Here is a 22,461-nt window from a genome sequence, read left to right as displayed (position 1 = left end):
CAGACGGACAGACGGACGGACGGACAGTCACCCGGATTTCAACTCGTCTCTTCATCCTGATCATTTATATATATATATAACCCTATATCTAACTCGATTAGTTTTATGTGATATAAGTAAGGAAGGGCTAAGTTCGGGTGTAACCGAACATTTTATACTCTTGCAAAGTCAAATAGTATACTCGTTTGAGATTTCTTTGTGGATTAACTGATATTTTCGGTAGAAGGTCAACTATAGGCACTGAGGTCCACATATTTAGTACTTAGGGGCTTAAACAGTTTTGGTTCGATTTAGACAATTTTTGGCCGCAAGGTGGAATACTTTAATTGCATTATTCACGCAAAGTTTTACCCCGATATAATCATTTTTACCTGATTTGCATAGTGGAATGTGAAAGAATCAGATGGAATTGAAAATGGTGTTACATGGGAAGTAAGCGTGGTTGTAGTCCGATTTCGCCCATGCTATGACATAGAAACATGAAAAGAACGTTATGCACCGAATTTGGTTGAAATCGGTTGAGCAGATCTCAAGATATGGGTTTTCACCTAAAAGTGGGCTGTGCCACGCCCACTGTCTAATTTTGAACGCGGTTCCTATAAAGTCATCTTATACCATCTCAGAGATAAAATTTAGTGTCTCTGGCGTGTTTAGTGCTTGATTTATCGCGCTTTTAGTAGTTTTTAACAGTACCGTTATATGGGGAGTGGGCGGAGTTGCCACCCGATTTCAACTATTTTCACACCGTCAATAGAAGTGCTAAAAACATTTGCTTCCAGTGAATTTTGTTATTATAGCATTAGCGGTTTAGGAGATATGCACATTAAACCTATTAGAGGCGGGACCACGCCCACTTTTTAAAAAAAAATTTTAACTGCAGATGCCCCTCCCTAATGTGATCCTGTGTACCAAATAGCAGTCTTGTATCTTATTGCGGAATTGCTCAATTTTTACTCAAGTTAGAGCTTGCACAGACGGACGGACGGACAGACGGACGGACGGACAGACAGTCACCCGGATTTCAACTCGTCTCTTCATCCTGATCATTTATATATATATAACCCTATGTCTAACTCGATTAATTTTAGGTGATACAAACAACCGTTAGGTGAACAAAACTATTATACTCTGTAGCAACAGGTTGCGAATTCTTCGCAATAATTTTACAATAAAGTTTAGCCAACACCTGAAGGTATTTGCCCGGCTTTAATCAGTGCGAGTTACAATAGTATGAAATGTCCCTTCCTTACTTGTTTTCGTATACCTTCAGATGCCCACGTCCCTTTGGTTGAGTTTATATCGCATTATGAGTATGTCGATGAGAGTACAAAATATCTTAATAAAGTCAGGCAAACAAATTTCGCTCATTAAAATTGATAACGTCGGTCTATTCTTTACCTTATCACTAATACGATCGTACCCGTACTTTCTTTTTTCTTATGCTTTATTTAAGTTTGTACTAATTTTAATCTTATCTTTTTCACAAATAAATGATTATACCTATTTATAGAATTTTATATAATGAAGTGGATCTAGAACTGAAATAAAAATACAAGCTGAGTATACCAGGTAAATATTGAAATGACAAACCAGTATATGTTCCTAATTACCAAAGTAACTTACCATAAATATTATTATCAGGAGGTGGTGGCCAATATCGCAAAGGATTAAAACGTTTCAAATTTTTTGTCTACTATATTAACTAACGCTTCACTCAAAGTAAACGCTGAATTTAACATCTCACGGCAGGCAAAAAACTTTCCTGGTCAACAACTTAATCCTCAACGCCCCCTAGCTAAAACGCTTTTGAATGTCTAAATTGCTGCCAAACAATGAAAAGAAAAACAGATTTATCATTAATCAGCTTACAGCTTGGAAATTAAAGACTTAATACAAGTAGAAATTAAAGACTCAAACACAGTTAACAAAATTGACTACTTCCATAATATTTTCCAGAGAAGATGAGGTTAGGTTTGTTGTTCCGTTTCGAACCACTAGAATGAATGCTAAGTAAAAGGGTTGTGAATAAATTGTGTGCATGCCTTTCGGCGGTTTTAACAGCCCCCATAGCCTATGCGATAGGCTATTTGTGGATTTACTAAGGAAAAAGTCATTAGCATCTTCGTGAAGTATTTTGTAGAAGAGTGACTCGCTCTGCTTGCAGTTTGTTTGCTCTAACGGATAGAGTGTTCTCACTGAAATAATTAAAATCTGTGAATGGTTCGATAAACTTCAAAATAATTTTTTCTTAAAACTAAAATTAAAGAATATCCCATTTGAAATCATTTCCCAGCTATTTCCCCAACTTTGTTTTATGAAATGAGTGCACAAATACATATAAGTTTACCTTTATTGACTGCAAATGGCATACACAAAGAGAATAGTTTTTGAAAAGACATGCCGACTGCGCAAAAGCGCAACAGAGTTTAGTTATACAACCCCTATCTCATATTATTATACTCTTGCAACATGCTGCTGCAGAGTATAATAGTTTTGTTCATCTAACGGTTGTTTGAATCACCTAAAAATAATGGAGGTAGATTTGGAGTTATGTAGATATTTATAAACGATCAGGATGACGAGCCGTGTTGAAATCCGAGTGATTGTATGTCCGTCCATCCGTCTGTGAATCTGAAAAATTTAAGTATTTTAATGAAACTTGGTATGCGTATTTCTTGGCAAAAAGTGAGGACGAGTTCGTAGATGGGCGTAATCGGACCACTGCCACGCCATTATATTAATATACGCCATATTAATCGAAAACTTATAAATTACTATAACTAAGCCGCAAATTAAGATTAAAAAAACCGTAATTTGGTACAACGAATCGCAATAATGAAAGGAATCTCGTTTTAAAAAGTGGGCGTGGCCCTAACCTCTAATAGGTTTAATGTATATATATCTCCCAAACTATTTAAGCTATATATCCCAAATTTTCAGAGGGCATATCATTTCGACACCTCTTGCGACAGGCTGAAAATAAATGAAATCAGATGATAACCACGCCCACTCCATATAACGGATTTGTTAAAAACTACTCAAACTGCGATAAATCAATAACGAGTCAGAGACATTAGATTTTGTATTCGAGATGACACAGAAGGACTTTGACAATACAAGTAGGAGCAGGTGTCAAATTTTACAATGGGTGTGCCATTTAGCTAACACAACTTTAAATTCCATTTGATTTTTTCACTTTCCAGTATACAAATCAAGCACTAATTAATATATTGGGATAAGAATTTTCAATCATATTTCCTTTAAGGTACCATTACTATTCAAGGCCCCAGATACCGGGAATGTGGACCCCAGAGCTTATGGCTGACTTCTTGCCGAAAATATCGGTCAATATCTAATTTTTGAAATTTGGGGAAAAAGTTTATTTGATAATAATACTTGTGTACTCTTGTGTCACAAATGGGTTGCATTGGATCATTATTTCCCTTAGCCCCCAAATACCTAATATAAAGATTTCGAACTTCAAATTGTGTTCGTTATTTTAATGAAATTGAGAAAGCGTGTTCTTCTAATAACAGTGTATCTTTGTGCCTAAAATTAATCAATTTGGGTAAAGTAAAGTTTTTTACTTAGCCCCATATAATTGAAATTTACGATTTTGAAACGTTCGGCTGACTTTACTCCATATATATATTGCAATGGGAAAAATTAATGTAACATAATCAGCTCTTCCATTTCTATGCACTCAATGATTGTAGTATAATTTTCGCTGACGAATAGTAAAGTATAGTAATGAAACTGAGTTAGTCTATGGCCTTCAAAATAAGTTAATATAATACCAAATTTGATTGTAATCCATTCACTATTTCGTCAAACAATGAAGTTGAGACCTTTATATAGTATAGTATAGCATATAGGGTTGCCAAAATCCTGCAGGTATTTCCCCGACTTTAATCCTTACAAGTTGCAAGAGTATGAAATGTTCGGTTACACCCGAACTTAGGTCTTTCTTAGTTCTTGTATGTGGGTATGTTCAGAGAGCTTCATTTGTTGGTGAATTAGTGTAAAATTGATTTTGTCTAGATGTCGGTGTTTTTTGTGCGTTTCTTAATAGACAGCATATCCCTTCGTTGTCAAAGGCAGCTGTTCAAATAGAAAGGACGGAGCACTGAGAACCAGGGCCAAAAGAGGCTAAGGTATGACTATGGAGGCGGTAGTCTAGCAAAATAATTCTACATTTCTGTTTGGAGTACTTTTATATTTTTTTATTTTTTAATTTTTTTTTAAACTGTGTCTTCGGTACTATTCACAAAATAAAACCTGTAAGGGTGGGCTAAGTTCGGGTATATTGGAGGCAGTGAAAGATTTGTGCTTTATCATTGCTCAGATATACTCGAAAACGTGTTTTCAAGCAATTTTATGTGTAAATAACTTGAATATTATACGCTAAAGTAGTTATATGGGGGATCTTGGTAGTATTGAAACGATTTTATCTATTTTTTGCATTCCCAAAATTATTAACAGAAAAAAATGCTCTTTGAATTTCAATAAGCGACTTCATATACCAGCACCAATAAATAAGGAATAAAATCAACCAGATGTTTGAAAATCCTGATATAAGAAATGTGGGGGCTAGGGCAAGTTTTCATCTGATTTTATCAATTTCATGCACAATGATAGACTCTTATTGGAAAAACAGGCTCTCCCAATTTCATTAAAATAAAATACATATTGACTGATATAGAGTCAACGCGGTATAAAGCCAACTAGAAGTCCGAAAATGGTTATATTAAGTATATACCTTATAAGACATAAGGAAAACTACTTCAAGCGCGATAAATCAATAACCAAAGGAGACATTAAATTTTACAACCAGGATGGCACAAGAGGGCTTTATAGGAGCCGGGGTTACAAAAGGACGATAAGCGGCATTTAGGGGAAATCACATATCTCAGGAACTATTCCACCAATTTATACCTAAATTCGGTACGTAACATAATCTTGGCGATCCTATGTCACATAGCAAAAATGGGCAGAATCGGACTACAACCACGCCTACTTTCCATATAACACAACTTTAAATTCCCTTTGACTATTTCACTTTCCAGTACACAAATTAACTACCAATGGATTCATTTGGATAAAACTTTGCACAAATAGTGCCTTTGAGGTATTCTTTCACGTTGCAAGAGTATAAAATGTTCGATTACACCCGAACTTAGACTTTCCTTACCTGTGTTACCTAATTAATAATCAACTACAGGGTGGCGCACGAATCGTGCTATAAAACCAAACCGTAAAAATTTTGTTTTGTTTATTTTTTTTTATTGCATAGCAATTTTTATTTTATTTATATAATTAATTATTTTTAAAAATTAGGTACCATAAAATTTTGTTTTGTACACCTCTTGTTGACTGACAACTCCATAAAAAAAGTAATTTTTCATATTTTGTTTTAAAATTCTTGTTGGAGCCCCGCTGGCTATGTGTACAGTTACTCCATCTTGCTGTAATCAAATGAAAGGGATACGTCTTCGGCGCTGTTCTGGGTAAAAAAAACTCATTCAACATCTTTAAATAACGGTGTTCATTGACAGTTACTGTTACACCGTTTTCTTCAAATAAGTATGGCCCGACAACACACCTTGAAGAAACTGCGCACCACACGGTGACTCATTCTGGGTGAAGTTTCGTCTCGTGGACTATTTCTGGATTTGATTCACTCCATATACGGCAATTTTGCTTGTTTATATTTCTAAAAAATTCTAGGCGAATAGACAAATCTAGAAGGTTTAACTGGCTTGTTACTTGAACTTTGTACGGAAACAGGTTTAAGTCATTATGAATTATCCGTTCGAAGCTCTTGTATTTGCCTGAATTGACGATGCAACAGCCGCAATTGTTTCTTGAACATGAACATACGGATCTCAATAGTACGGTCTTCTTGCAATACCTCCAGATTCGACAAACATGTTTAACGCTAATAAGGTAACTAACCTAAACAGTTCTGCTATTGGTGTATCATCTCCTTCATCGATTCCTAAGGTACCATATTTTAAAATATTTCTCCAATATCTTATGAAAGAATACTTTGGTTCTTATAGGGTGACTTTGAGCATTATTTATGAAGGGCTGTGCTTTCTTTAGATGGTTCTGTTCATCCAAAAATTGAATAGTCTTTGAAACACGAGTCCATGAAAATTACTAACTTAAGATGTCGTTTTTTTTGAAACATACCTATGAGACAAAGTAATCAAAAAAAAGTTTTTTAAAGATGAAAGTATTCATCCAAGCATACTTCAAGATCATATAGGTTACGCGTAGCAATTGGTTTTTGAAAGGAAAAATTTTTCCAATTACTTAAATTGATGATTTCTTGTTTCCTGAAGCATTGGTGCACGTGCTATAAATTTAATTAAAACACAATTTTAATGTACTTATAGATGTACAAGTATATATATTTTATAAATATGTACAACAGCTAAGATATATTTCATCGAACTTTTCACATATATGTCCAACACAAGAATGAAATGAAGGACAAATTAAAATATGCAACGGTAAGAAGAATTCAAATGAGAGTACCTCATTTCCACAGGTTATTTGAAAGTTGCAGTAAAGTAAAGAAGTTGATGACCATAAATGATAGCGAAAAGTTATGTACAAAGTAAAAGTAACGTTACAATATATATAAAGTAAATTATTATAATATGTAACTCACACTAAAAATGTTAATCTTTCTTTTTGGTACAGATGCTATTTCAGAAAGAACGTACGTTTTTTCAGGATGCAATTTCCAATAAATACTGCAATGAAAGGTTATAATTTTTGTTACGTTCTCTAGCTTACTTATAAATGGCTCCACAGTATTTCCCTAGATGACAGCTTTTCATCACTTTCATTAAGAAGAGTTTTTTGAATTTAGTCATCCAACCATCACTGGCAAAAAAATTTTGCTCGTAGAACTCAGAATGAAACTTATTCGTCATTGCATTTAAAACGGTACGGATATAATTTCGAAAATGAGTCATAAACCACTTGTAAAGGGTCTGATCCATTCAAGGAAACTCACTTTGTTTAAGAGACTTAGGGACTGATTTCTTAAGATGCGTTTTTTGACCGTATTCCTCGGTTTAATATTTAACTTTTTTTTGTTGTAGTACAAAGCGACGAGTTTTCATATTTCACGGATATGGCATTTATTGAAATCCCCTGGGTGAAATTGGCCAAAATCCAATGATAAACGCTTTCTATTTGGCACTGCACTTTCTAAACCAAACGAAATAGAATCAATGGCACGAAAAAGTATTTTGAAGTAGAAGAAGAACTCAGCAAAAAAAGTCAAGCACAATTAATTTCATATAAAGTCTGCCGGAATTATCAATTCTCTGACTTTCTTAAATAAACAAGGATCCGATAAGTACTTAACTGACACATCAGACATCTTAAAAAAACCACACGGGTCATATCCTGCATAAAATATAGGGCATAAGAAAGCTGTCAGCGCGATGTACGCCGTGTTTTCTGATTTAGCAACTGGTATACACTAGAGACTAAGAAACAGTCGAAACAAGGAAAGAAAATTCGGTACCATTGACCAACTGAAAAAAATATGGTTTCAACAGGACAGTACAGCTACACACACCTCCTGCATTGCACGCCCAAATTAGTCGAATAAGACTGAAAACTGCTGCACTCTCGTACATATTATCCTGATTTCGTCCCGTCCCGCAGGTCTGATGTTAAGATCAAGCCTTTGCTTTTTCACTTTTCTGTGACTCCACGACTCCGATCACCTCATGTTTCAAAGATTCAAACACAGAGATCGCCGATAGCCAAAGCCACTTGGAATAATATTTTTTGTCATTTAAAAATGCAATAACTAATACAGCAAAATGCCATAACAAAAGGGGTCATCTGGTGAAAGTGTCATAAATTTTACTTATATAAATGACATTATTCCCAATTTTATACGAGTGCAAAAGTAAAGCCAAATATTTTTGTTGTTGTGGTAAAATCCATTTTAATCCATATGAAAATGTTTTAAAGCTCCTACAACATGCACATTGTCTCATACAGAAATTTATGCACACACGCATCTGTGTGCATACGTGTCATAAGTAGTGGTCCTGCATGAGTGTGTGTATGAGTTTGTGAGCAACGGCTGATATTAGTAAAGGCTGTGCTTATATATGCTAGTGCACGCTTTTGGCTTTGACATAAGCCATTGTGACGTAAACAAATCGAATTTTATTTTATGCACTTAATTTATGGATAGACGAGGCTACGAGCCACTGGCACGCACACTCAGATACACTGCTATGCAAATTCCTGAGCGAATGTATGTCTATGCACGTTTTTGCACTTTCATTAAGTGTGAATGGATATGAATATAGATTTTATATTTAATAAAAATTTATATAAATTTATACTTAAAATAAATTTGCGAAAGTTTATGTGTGTATGTGAGTGTGTGCGTAGGTACTTCTAGAAACTGTTGTATGCGCACATTGCGTTGTGGCAGTAATTTATGACTGTTGACTTAAAGTGCTTGCATTACCACATTCATCTCTGCTGACTCTATTCCACTAGCTGGCTTACGGTCCTCTCCTACTCCTGCAATTTGTAATTTGCAATCATATTCGCTGCCTTACTTTAATGTCACCATGCATTGCAGTCTCTCATCTATGTTATTTAAATATAATATATGTTTATAAACACTAGGGTGTCCGTTATTTTCCAAGTTTGTTGTTTTACTACAAACTTTAGTTTCATTTTAAACCGGGCCTAAATCATACTTCTTTTCCCATGCATATAAGAAGTGATTCATTGTTATTTTGCATTAAGCAAGTAAATCTACAACTTTAAAAAAGTGAAATTATAATTCAAAACATTTCGCTCTTTTGAAAAGGTCTTCATAACTATTTTCATAATAACATTTCTTTTAAAGTTATAAGCAATTATATTATACATTAAATGGCCTAAGCATTCATACAAGTGATTTATATATTCTGTGTTGCTCATCCGTCATGGTGTACTATAGAATACAGTAAATTTTATGCATAAATTTAGCTAGGTATAACTTTTAAAATAATGTTGTTATGAAAAAAAATCATTCAGACCATTTTTGTGCAATGGAATTTGTTTTATTAAATTGTAATTATTTTAAAGTTGCAAGTATTATTTGCTTTAGAGATAATAATTTATTGCAGACAATCCAAAAATCCCATGTTAAATATATGAGAGTTTGTTTACGTTTCCTTTTTGTATTGCAAAAACTTCAAGGGACGTTTGCAAGAAAAAATCAACTTGGGGATGAACGGACACCCTAATAAATACGTATGCATGTGCATATGTACTTACTACATAGTACAACAAATGACTGTTGTGCTGATTTTTCCACTGCCATTTGGTTTATTTACAGTTCTACCCAAATTCGGACCCTTCATCAACGGCATTGTGCATCCGTACCGATATGGGGATTTTCTGGCAGTTAACTGCAGTTCAGATTGGTCCAATCCCGCAACGACTCTTACGTGGTACATCAACAACAAAACGGTATGTATATAAATTTACCTACATATATGCGTGCACTGTATATTTACAAAACTATTTATTTATGACGACACTGGTACTTGTATTCGAGATTCATGATTGGCTATGTCAGTGATCCATATGCATAAATATCCCTGTAGGGAGTGTGCTAACTTGGTAAATGGTGGTAAATACAGCGTGCACCACTTTACCAAACACAAATAGTTCAACGATGACATAATAAGAATTTCGGGGTAAGCGAATTGGTAACGTATAAGTATACTATTGTATAATCGAGCTCACATACTAAACTGTATGTTTTTTTGGCTCTTCTTTCCTGAAGTTACTGAAATAACAACTGTTGAAAATGAAATTGAAGACTGTGAAAAATCAGTTTATTACATTTTCAATAAATTAGGTTCAACTTATAGCATCTGTCATATAAACTTGGCCTAAAAATATTATGCAATGCTCATATTTTTACTTTATTAGTAGGTTACACGCTATAATTAATAACTGTCTTCGATTGGCCAAGCATTACTCTTCAGCGAATCGAACAAACGGGCAGTACTTGTGGTGCGAGCCTGCACTAATATGTGTTCTGACGCATGTGCAACAGTGTTATGATTCTTTCTTAGCGGAGACATTTTTTTTCGCATTAAAAAACCCTCTTTTGTTCTCTATAAATAAGCTGGCTTTTACACGTAATTTTTTTGACAATTCATAATTATTTTTTCAATAAGCTCAATTTCAAAATAAGAATCGATTTTTTAGCAAATCTCTCGAAAAATTGGTTTGATCCAATAGAAAAAATATAGTATTAGCCAAAAAATATTAATATTAAATATTTCAGGAGGGAATCAAATTTTTGAGATTATTAAAATTAGGAGCATTCTACAATATTGATCACAAAAAAAATTAAAATAGTAGTATGACAATTATTGTTTAATTTTGCTTTATAATTTTACTCTGCGTTTTGGGAAATGTCTTCTTCAAAAGGACGGAATCCAGTTCCTTATGGTCCTTTGGCTTCTGTGCGGCTACCTGTTTCTTCATAATCGGCCAAGACTTTCAATGGGACTTAAATCTGAACCATTCCCAGGCCACGCCAACTGCTTTTTCAAAATTAGTTGAGAATTAGATTGATAACTGATAGTAGAACTAAAAAAAAATACTTACGATGTGCCTTGTGACATGGCGCAGAATCGTGCTGGGCATCAAATAGGCTTCCAGGATTTTTGTATAGACGTCACCGTTGACTCTTCCTTTAATTAGCACAATTATTTCACTCCTTTTTAAGAAAAATAGCCCCAGATCATCCTGCGAGCTGTGAATAATAGGCATTCTAAACTGAACCGTTCGCCTGACCTTCTCCATACATGGGGGATATCAGCTGATCCGTTGTCTCAAAAAATTTTTTTTTGCAGGGCGTCGTTCTGTATCTTTGAGCCACCAGCGAACAGTCTACTGGGATATTTTTTTATGAAAGCTGCTACAGTAGTGTGGCTGAACTCCACATTGCCCAATATTTTTCTGAAGCTTTGATTTTGCTGCGATCGAGCTATTATTTGCCCTTTAGTGAAATCAGTCATTTAACATCGTTTTCGCATGGTTTTTTTGTAAAACTTCACTTTTAAAAACTTTTTACAAACACAATTGATATTTTAATGATGCAGATCACCTTTTTACAGCTCTATCTACACAAGAAAAGAATTTCACATGAATCCAATCAGAAATAGCAGACTTACTCGTATACCATGTTCCAACCGACACTAGATCATGAGATTTGGGCTGTTGAGTATATTATCTCACTATTCTACTAGTTTTATCAAGAATTCACCATACCAAAATGACACGTGTTAATCCCGTCACAGAGGAGATTTGAAGCTAATCTATAAAATGCTACAGCTTCGATCGGCTAGTCAAAAACAGCTATTTTATAAATCTCCAAAGACAGTGAAAACAGCCTAGATTGGTGAAAATTTATATGAAATTGATCTGTTTCTGATTTAATGAACACTGACTTTGTGTATATGTATGTATAATCCATAGTACATACATATGTATATATATTATAATTTAATATATTTTTTCAAATCATTTAATTCAAAAAAACATCTTTACCCGTCGTAAATTAAAGCCAATGTTTCTAAAACCGAAAATATTGTTTTTTCAATTATATCAAAAATAGAAGATTTCGCGATTGCTTTATATAGCAGTATCCTCTATTCTTTACACTTTATTATACCGAGCTTTTCCACTTATTCAAAGTATTTTCTGCTAAGCATAAACTGAAAGGTTTCAGTGGCAATAAACCGACTACTATTAAAAAAAAACTCTATGTCACACATATGTTTTTACCTATTTATATATGTTTTCAACTTTTTGTATAGTTATAAAAAACTAATTTTAACTTAACGCAATTGCACAGTGCTGTCATTAAGAAGAAAATTGCGTTTGTGCACATATCAAGTGTGTACACCGATTTCTCTATATTTGACAGCACAGCTCCTTAAATTTACGTGTACTCTTCACCACCCATGCACTGATTTCCATATGTAATAAAATGTTTTAGCACAACGCCAACAACAAACAAGCGCAAACAACATATGCTATCTATTAACTTTGATTAAGTTCAACTTGTACCGCATTACTTTGGTATCAAATAAGATTAACTGCCAAAAAAACACTCTGCATAAAATTCCCACTTGAATTAAATGTGAAAATCTGATTCAATCAAGGTGATCTGACTGCACAAAATTTGTGTAATAATAAATAATGAACAAAATAGAAAACAGGTAAGAGTTTTACTAAAACAGTTGATAAATACTTTCATGAAAGTAATAAAATATGAAATTCTGTTTTATTAGTAGCTATGAGGTTACTTCGTTAGATAATACTTTTAAGAGCTTTTTTCGGCTGTAAGCCTTTTTTAAAAATTTCACGGTGCTTTGAATTAAACCATCATCAAAATAGCTGTTTCAATAAGCTCAAACTTTTTCGTCAACACTGTAAATACTTTTCCCCGGACGTATACAATGGAAAGAACAGTGGTAAAATTGTATAGTTTCTACTAAAACTCTTCAACTAAAAAGAAGAAGTGTGTAGCCATACTTTATTAGACGACAAAATTCACCACTTGTATTTCATAATATTAAAGCTTGTTGGCGCACACAAAAAGACAAAAATACATTCTGACATTTCCGCTGTGTTAAGATATCCATCATATATCATTAGCTAGCTCGAGCACTCTCAACAGTCAACATATAATATTACCCTGTATATAGATACATATGGTGATTGCGGACTGCTGTCGTGTATTGCATATGTAGTCAAACCAAATTTTCTCTAACCTTTTTCTGGATTAGACCAATATTCTGTTTGCCACGAAGTTTGTAACAGCCAGAAGCAATCGTCGAAGACCCTATAAAGTATATAGTATATAAATTATAAAGGTAGTGAGCCAAGTTGATTCAGTCATGTCTATCATATCAATCTAAAATTTTGCACATGTTCTTTTGTCCCCAAGAAGCTGTCATGTAAACTGACCGATCAAAATCAAGATATAGATCTTTTTATACCCTTTTATCATATAAAAAGTGCTACTGTGAAGAATATTAAATCTTCGGGGCAGCCGAAGTAAAAATTTTTCTTATTTTTATTTACAATAATAGCGTTATTACTTGCATTATGATATTAAATAACTTCAATTTAAATGAAGCCATACCTCAAACCGCTTATCCCATCTATATATCTTCTTCATAAAGATATTTTTTTACAAATAACTCCATGCCAACTGTTATACACACACACAAACAAACAAAAATTTCAACGTGTATAAGTGCGACAATGCACGCATATTTATGCATGTGCAAGTGCATACGCGCATAACGGTAGTAATGCATGCATGTGCAACGTTCACAAATGCACTCGTTATCGGCATATTTAAACGTCATCATCAGCATCGTCACCAAAGTTGTTAAGTTAAGTCTTCGGTAGCATTAACAAGCTGTTGCTATTGTTTTTGTTGTCATACATGTTTGTTTGTTGTGTGTGTTTTTTACAGCACATGAGTGTGTCTGAAATTGTTGCTGGCATACTTATTGCCATCATCCATAATAAAGGCATTCAGTGGCAATAAATGCAGAAGTAATGTTCACGGCGATGGCAGAAAGCAGAGAGCAGAAGCCTTAAGGCAGCAAGCGCCCAGCACACGCTTTGACGCCCATACTGCACGCACACACATATGCATACATGCCCATACATGCACATACTGTATATGGTATACACTTGTAGTTGTATATGCTGGCGCGCTTATTATAAACTCAATCATAAGTAGTTGTGTGCATAAAGCCATGACTGTGACACAACCAACAGCTTGCATATGTATGAGGAAACAGAAGCCAGCTTTATGCCGGCAAAGCGGATATCAGTTTGCTCAAGTGTTAATTTTATGGCAATGCAGCTGGCGGCGCTAGCAAACTCACACACGTGCACATACGAGTGAGAATTCATACGTACAAGCCGCTATTTTAATTTTTCTCTCTTATAGATAAGCACTTAACATTTAATTTCATGCCATACACCAACAACACACGCATGTCTTGTATGTACACCCTTTCTTGCAATTGCAAATGATTCGTTCAGCTTCTTGATGAAGAGAATTTTCACTTCTCCCTTTAATCATCTTAATTTACACATCACTACGGCTACTTAAAGTACTCGACGCCTTTATGACAGAGCAATTCACGTTGCCGCTTTTGCATTTTCACTTCGTGCGAAACGCAAGGAAAAATCAGTAAAGACTCAAAAAGGTAATAATAATAATCTCACCTTTATTCACTTCATAAAAATTCCGCTTCAAAAGAATTTTCATTTCTGTCATAGCTTGACGGAAAGAACGTAATTTGCTAACTTCTTTAAGTGCTTAAGCACTCCTACTCATTCTCAACACGTACAAGTATACTCATATGCACATACACATTGTTATTTAGTTTGCCATAATGTTGTTGGCGGCATGCCACAGCAGTCAAAGTGTGCATAACACTATAAATATGTATATGTGTGTACATATGTATATGGATATGTAATTGTGTTTGTTGGCAATTCAGTTAGTAAGTGCGCTTGAGTGCCTATAAAATGTACAAGTTCTTCAAACTGCAAATGAATGCAATTCAATTTCATATGAAAAGCACATGTACTTCAAGTGATTTAGTGTAATTATGAAATACCTCAGAAGTCAATGTTAATACGATGAGCACATATTATATATATGTATGTTCGAAACTAAATTCTGCTACAACAAATTTTAGCCTAAAAGCATATGATTCACAGCGAAATATTATATGTATTAGTTATTTGAAACAACAGTTCGAGGTTGAGATTTGAAGAACAGTGCGAGTACTAGGAAAGATACCGCTTCGTTCGGTAAGCTCTAAACTGGATCATCCATTGAACAAACGTCCTGTAGTTCAAGCTTCAATTTTTAGTGTATTTATAAGCACAATATTCGGAACTGAATATTTTTAATGAATTTAATTAAATGGTTAAGACGAATGTTGCTGAAAGTGAGGAGCTCACTAGACCTTTTGCTATTTAAATCGGACAGAGGCGCCAAGGAACTGAAGCACACGTGTTAGACAAGTAGTAAACAAGGAAAAAACAAAGTTTTTAAAAATTTTCAAATTACCTATGGTTTCACTGCGACCAAGTAGCTCGACGCCATTGTAATGAGGCTGGGCAGTCGTTAGATAAACATGAACGCCTGAAAACTTGTTCATTTAATTTTCTTAAGGGGGAAAGTCGGAAATTATTATACAGGCTATATTGGGGACAAAGAAAGGGATGATATAATTGAGTTAATTTTAACATTGCTGAGGTATAGAATGGAAAGGAAATAAGGTTAGCACCGAACATTTTATACTCTAGCAACTTGCAAGGATCAAAGCCCGGGAAATTACTTCAGGTGTTGGCAAAATTTTATATTAAAGGAAAGGATCAATACGATTTAACCAATTTTTCACACAAAGACATACTACTATCGAGAGTTTCATTTATATATTTTATTATATGAATTTAAGGATATAAAGGTTAGACCAAGGCATCGACCAATTTTATTATAATTCTACGTCCAACCACATAATTTTTAAAAAAACTTTTCATTTAGTTTTTTTACAATATCACATATTTTGACCAAGCTTAACGATTAAAAGACAGGTGGAAAGACGGAAATCATTTTATGGAGTATATTGGGGGTATAGAAAGAAATTGTATTGCATTAATTTTGACATTGCTCAGGTATACTACAGAACATATTTTGAAGCAATTGTATATATAATTAATACTCACTGACCGACATATTCAGCATAAAACATGTTAAAATACCGAAAATCATTATATCTAGTATATGAGAGTTTGGGCATATTGGCTCGATTTCATCTGTTTTTGCGAATAAAACATACAATTAACATGCCACATATTAATAAAATGCTCCCTCGGTCTTATTAAGGTACCTCACATACCATCACTAACCATATGGTGTAAATTCAGTCAGATTTCCGAAAACCCTATTATTAGTTATAAGGGGCTAGGTCAAGTTTTCGTCCAATTGTATCCATTTTAAGCACAAAAATAAAGTTTTATCTCGACACATTAATTTTTGCTTGAATTGTATACTAGAAAGTGAAAGAATTAGATGTAATTTAAAATTGTGTTACATGAGATGTAGGCGTGGTTGTTGTTCGATTGCGCCTATTTTCGCAATGTAACATAAGAATTGTTCACTCATTTTCATACTGTCGCTAGGGTTCTAAAAATATTTGTCCTGAATGAATTTGGTTATGATAGCTTTACCGGCTTAGAGATATGCACATTAAACTTATTTGAGGGTGGGACCAGGCCCACTCTTAAAATAAACTTTAAACTGCAAATGCCTCTCCTTAATGTGATACTTTGTACCGAATAACAGTCTTCTGCCTTATTTTGGAGCTTAGTTATGGCAATTTATTTGTATTCGCTTAATGGCATTTTTTGGCCGTGGTAGTGGTCCGTCTTCCAGCGACCAGAAACATGTGTACCAGGTTACATCAAGATATCATAATTTTTACTCAAGTTACAGCTTACACAAGCGGATGGACGGACGGACAGACAGTCACCCGGATTTCAAGACGTTTCTTCATCCTGATCATTTATATACCATATACATAACCCTATATCTTACCCGATTAGTTTTGGGTGATACAAATAAAGTATAAATACTGAAATTTGAAAGCTGCCTTACGATATAAAACGTCTCGTAGTCTTTGACATTGGTAGGATTTGCAGACAACCAGGGTTTCTAAATTGTTTTACTTTGTATTTTTTTATTTTTTATTATTCAATGCGTAGTTATTATTTGTGTGTAAAATTTTAAGGTGATTTGAGCAAAACTGAAGTTACGAATAATTTAATATCTGCCTTATAATAGTTGGCCACAATTCACTTTTCAAAGACGGTGCCCCTCATAACTCCAAAACTAATAAACCAATCCCTTGGAAGTTTTAAATATTAATTCTCCACATACAGAGGTAACGCCGGAGAGCTATTTTTATGTTTGTTATTCATTTCATTTTCACTTTACAATAACAAATTACCAAACTTTTTCCTTAAAAATCGATTATTTGAAGTGTTCTAAAAAATTAAAAATTGGAAATTTTTTGCGGAAAACTTATATTTAGCGAATGAATCTCCTTTTTTTACCCTGAACAGGGAAACGTTCGAGACCATATAAAAATATATACATAAATGATCAGCATTATGCGATGAGTTGCTTTAGCCATGTCCGTCTGTCTATCCGTCTGTCCGTCCGTCCGTCTGTCCGTATGTCTGTATATATACGAATTTTTAAACTATCGAGCTGAAATTTTGAACTTGTCTTTTTGTAACTAAAAAGCTGCTCATTTGTCGGAACGGCCGATATCGGATTACTATAGTTTATAGCTGCCATACAAACTGAACAATCGGAATCAAGTGCTTGTATGGGAAGCTTTTTATTAGACGTAATATATTCACGAAATTAGACATGAGTTAAGTCTAAGGCAACAATCTCCGAAGAGGCAAGTAAGGATATTATAGCTTCGGTGCAACCGAAGTTAACATTTTATTTGTTTTGATTTCCGATGATCCATCACCAAGTTATGAGAGGCACCGCAAACCAACTTTTTCTGAAACACCTTTGCTGCTACTGCCGTATTTTAAAATATTTCTGCATGACAAATGTCATTCTTTAATGTACCATTGGTTTTAATAAAAAGATAAACATACGTGTTTTTGCGCGAATTAACTTTTAGAAAGCTTGTCATAGGTACCGAGAAAAAATTTAATATATAATTATTAGACTGGTCTACAGTGGTTTTGTTGCCCTACATATTACATTGATTTTGGATATATTTGGAGTCGCAGTTCATGCAATCAATTAGTTTTTAAGATTTGCTCTCATTTATATTTAAATCATTTTTTTGTAGCTTTTCAATTGAAAATTTCTTAAGGACCAGCAATAATCTACCAGGATGGGATTATCTCATCAACCTTGATATTTTTCTTCCATCATTTGGTGGTATCGTTCCCTGTTGCTCACAATATCTTTCCAGATAATTGCGGATATAATCTATATTGATTGATTCTCATATTTGCTTCTAGAGTCTGAAAGTTTGTCAGCATATTTTACAAAATTTATTGATAATTTTTAGCTTAATGGTTACCCACGAAATTTTTGACGGTCAACTCTAAACCTTTCCAAGCGCCACTTTACGCAACAGCCATAACTTTGATAAAATCCTAACCTTTCATGAATTACCGTATTTGATCTCCTAACCTAAAAAACATCCCGTCTTTTTCTCATATTTTTAGTAAAGAGCCTTAGAATGGGGATCACATAATGCTTGTATACATGAAAATGGGGCGCAGAACCCTAACCATGACTGGCAAAATAAATTTTATTATTAATAAGCCAATAATTGATCAAAATAAAATATATGCAATTTTCAAAGAAAGCCCACTCAACACTTTCATGAATAAATTCGTAATCTCCTCACCCGAAACCATCAAAATTCGTTAAAACTACGAAGAAGCAATTTTTTGTGGAATATCAGAATTATTTCGGACCTTTAAAGTCATACAACATATCAATCGTCAATAACCCGTTTCATTGCTGAAAACCTCATCGTTGTGAAAGGAACATTACCGAGAACCCCTTAACAGTTTTTCTTCAACTGTAGCTCGAAATTTTTAATGAAGTCTAAATGTTTTAGTGTTGAATAATTTTAATACTTCTCCAAAGTAGTTAGTACATCATACAAATATATATTTTTTTCTAACCCTAAGGCCCCCTTTACTAGTCTCCAACCACAACTGAATGAAATCACGCGCAATACAGACGGTTTCATGCTCTACGCCAGTTCCCTACAGCTGCGTATACACATCGACGATCCACGTTTCATATCAAAAAGTGAAATTCTAGAACTGAAATGCGTAGCGGATATAATGGGCATATCGAGTGTGCGGCGCGAAAGTAAGGTGCGGGCAACTATTTTGGCACTACGCGATGCTGGACACAAACAACGATTGCTGGGGCAAGGTAATGGCGCTAGTGCGTCCAACAGTGGCAGTTATTATAAAAGAATGGGTTAGTGTACTTACTTACTTCAAAGACGTTCTAAAAATGGGGATAATAATTTTTGTAATGTTATATTTGTGTATTTTCAGTAATTATGCATCCTTCGGTATTCTGGCTATGTTTCCTATTGTTTTCGCAAGGATCCCTACAGCTAACCAACTGCCATTGGAGTTAGCTGTCTACATAAGAAGTCAAGTCTACAAGGCCTGCCAGCTTAGAGCATAACTGTTACTTAGTAAATCAATGTAGTTGTAAGAATTAGCTTAATAAGCCAATAACTAATCACAAAATAAAACAACATTTGAATTAACTACTTTGTAAGGGGAAGGCTGAAGGAAGCATCATACATTAAAAAGGAAACAAAGAAACAAAATACTCGCACAGAATTTAGGTAAATTAAAGCTTAGCGGCACTAATACATAAAAGTTTATACTTGAATCACTCACAAAACCATGTCCGAAACAAGAAAATAAAATTACCAACACGGTGCCAACGCCGACGATAAAAGAAGGGATCAAGTCCATAACACTGACTCAATCCATAGTGAAACATTAGCGTAGTTACTTATAAGAAAGATATTAATATAGGTAACACTGCATTCAACACCCTTAAATAAGCAATAATAAGAGAAATCGAGTATTCAGTGAAGAGGAGCACATTTAAATTACATTACATTAAATACTAACTACAATACTTGAGTATCTCGAGAGCTCATTCGCGGCATAAAGTACTTTATAAGAAATATTGTAAATAGTTATTAACTGTTAAGTGCTTACGTCAATGTGATTATGAAATTTGTTGATTTTAAAAACAATAGCGACACTATAAAAACATATAAACATGATTTAAGTGATTTTAAGGATGTTACCTACAATAAAAATTGTAATTTTTAATGTATTTCATAATCATTTAATAAAGAAGACTCATTGCATTAACCAAAAATCAGACTGAAATGCTTTTAGTTTAAATTAAAAAACCATAAAAGGATTATTGTAAGTAGTTTTGAAAAGGGAAAACTACTTCAAAACATAATCAGCTTAGAACCGTTTTGCGAACCGCCTTATATACAGACAATGCACCGAAATAACGACGAATTATAATGATATTGTGGAATTTCAAAACATAAAATTTACTTATGATCTAAGAAACGTCATACATAGTCCAAAATTGAGTGTTGGGGGGATCTCCTCAGATATGACACAATTCGACTTCTTTAGAGATTATTTACATCATGTTTCATAAAAGATTTTTATACACTGAACAGGGTATATTAAGTTTGCCACGAAGTTCGTAACATCTAGAAAGAAACGCCGGTGACCTTATAAAATATAAACATAAATAATCAGCATGATGAGTTGATTTAGCCATGTCCGTCCGTATGTCTGTCCGTCTGTCTGTATATACGCCAACTAGTCAGTTAGTTTTTGACATATCGATCTGAAATTTTGCAAGCGCCCTTTTCTCTCCAATAAACTGCTCATTTGTCGCTACCGCCGATATCGACTTTTACACGATATACGAGTATTTACGAAATTTGGCATAGATTATTGTCCAAGACAACGGTAGAATCTCCGAAAAAGGAAACAGGTCCGACATTTTATGCTATAAGCAATGTCGCTAAGAAAGCTATTATTGAGTATGGCGGTTACGTTCTCACGGGCATCATTTTTGCAGAAATATGGACGGATGATTCCACCGGCTCACAAACCACACCAAACTGTTGTTTTTTTTCTGGATGAAATAGCAGATCTTGTATTCCTTCGGGTTGTTCTTCGTCCCAAATGTGGCAATTTTGCTTTTTTACATACCCATTGAGCCAGAAATGGGATTCATCGCTGAACAAAATTTGTCCCGAAAACGTCGGATTTTCTTGGAACTTTTCAAGCGCCTGTAAAGCGAAGCGATGTCGCTTGGGAAGGTCAAGCGGCGTCAGTTCTTGCACAAGCTGTATATTGCATGCTGTCAATTTAAGATATCGACATAAAATGCGCCAAGTCCTACCATACGCCAGTCCAAGTTGCTGCGAACGACGCCGAATCGACTCTCCACGGTTTTCGTGTACACTCTCAGCTACGGCCGCTACATTTTTTTCACTGTGTGCTGAACGTGGTCTATTCAGTCGAATATTATCTAATAATGAACGCTGGGTCTCAAGATGGGTGATGGTATTGCGAATAATACGCTCAGTAGGTGTGATTATGTCGACCATAAGTCGAGCCAATGACTCAAAACACATTCTTTACAGAACGTGAATTTCCCTAAAAAAGTTGAACGACTTGTAAGCGTTGTTCAGGCGTAAGTATTTCCACGAGAAAATGCCAAACAATGCTGCACAAATATCACATGACAGCTTGACATGACTCATGCGTGATCTGTTAAAAAAAGGCTTTTGAAAAAACTTAATTACGATACAAAACTTTACAAAACCAACGTGGTTCTGCCCTCTAACGGTTTTACTTAAAACTACTAAAAGTGCAATAAAAGTATAACTAAATGTACCAGAGACGAGATGGGGGTTTTATTCACCGTCCACATATAGGAGAAAACCCATATCTCGGGACCTAGTCGACCGATTTCAACCAAATTCGGTATATAATATTATTCTGACAGTTTTACATTACAACTTTTTACCCAAAATTTCGGTCAAACTGTCGGATATATAATAGAAATTCGATAATAACTATTCTTGGCTTTAATCCACGCAAGTGCCAAGAGTATAAATGTTCGGTTACACCCGAACTTAGTCTTTCCTTACTTGTTTAATATGAAGTTTTACTAACACCTAAAAGTATTACCCCGGCTTTTCCTTGAAAGTTGCAAGCGTGTGAAATATTTGGTTACACACGAACTTATCGCTTCCTTACTTGTTTCTTGTTTTTATTTATTTCTTCGTACAGGTGGTAGGCCCTCAAAAAAATATTACCGGCAGAAATATTTCTGAGACTCGGTCAGTTTGACACCAATATTAGAATAAATAAACCTAGTGGCAACTCTTCTGAAAGATATTTTCCACTACAGCCCTTCTCAAGCGTTATTTCATACGTTTAAACTTTATAATGTATTTACTATAAGACTACAACTTTAATAATTTTTTTACAATGACGATCCTATTGAAAAATGTTTTCAGCTTTAAGATTTCTGAATCACCGTCACTATATAACTATATTGTAGTGTACAAGGTGCGTTCCAAAGTCAACAGTAAACAAGAAAAAACGTTAACTTCGGTTCCACCGAAGCTATAATACCCTTCACAAATACAAAGGCCCCTTACATGAACTTGATTCCGAACGTTCGATTTGTATGGCAGCTATATGATA

General features: G+C 34.4%; 1 protein-coding gene and 1 long non-coding RNA gene across 2 annotated transcripts in view; one reads left to right on the top strand and one right to left on the bottom strand.

The window, feature by feature from the left end:
- Positions 1-20,008, top strand: part of beat-Vc (beaten path Vc) — a 131,016-nt gene extending 111,008 nt beyond the window's left edge. The window contains exons 4-6 of the mRNA XM_036357787.2: positions 9,383-9,516; positions 18,853-19,153; positions 19,234-20,008. Of these exons, the coding sequence (XP_036213680.2) occupies positions 9,383-9,516; positions 18,853-19,153; positions 19,234-19,319 (521 nt within the window). The 3' untranslated portion in view covers positions 19,320-20,008. The remainder of the gene's footprint in view (positions 1-9,382; positions 9,517-18,852; positions 19,154-19,233) is intronic.
- Positions 10,340-11,260, bottom strand: LOC118679994 (uncharacterized). The gene is made up of 2 exons (XR_011398061.1): positions 10,672-11,260; positions 10,340-10,604 (listed from the first exon to the last, which is right to left on the bottom strand). It is a non-coding gene; the product is annotated as an uncharacterized lncRNA (long non-coding RNA).
- Positions 20,009-22,461: the final 2,453 nt, after the last annotated feature.

Source organism: Bactrocera oleae, chromosome 2 (genome assembly GCF_042242935.1).
Source record: "Bactrocera oleae isolate idBacOlea1 chromosome 2, idBacOlea1, whole genome shotgun sequence".
NCBI classification, from domain to species: Eukaryota; Metazoa; Arthropoda; class Insecta; order Diptera; family Tephritidae; genus Bactrocera; species Bactrocera oleae.
The sequence above is the reverse complement of the archived record's forward strand: the minus strand, read 5'-3'. Positions and strand labels throughout refer to the sequence as shown.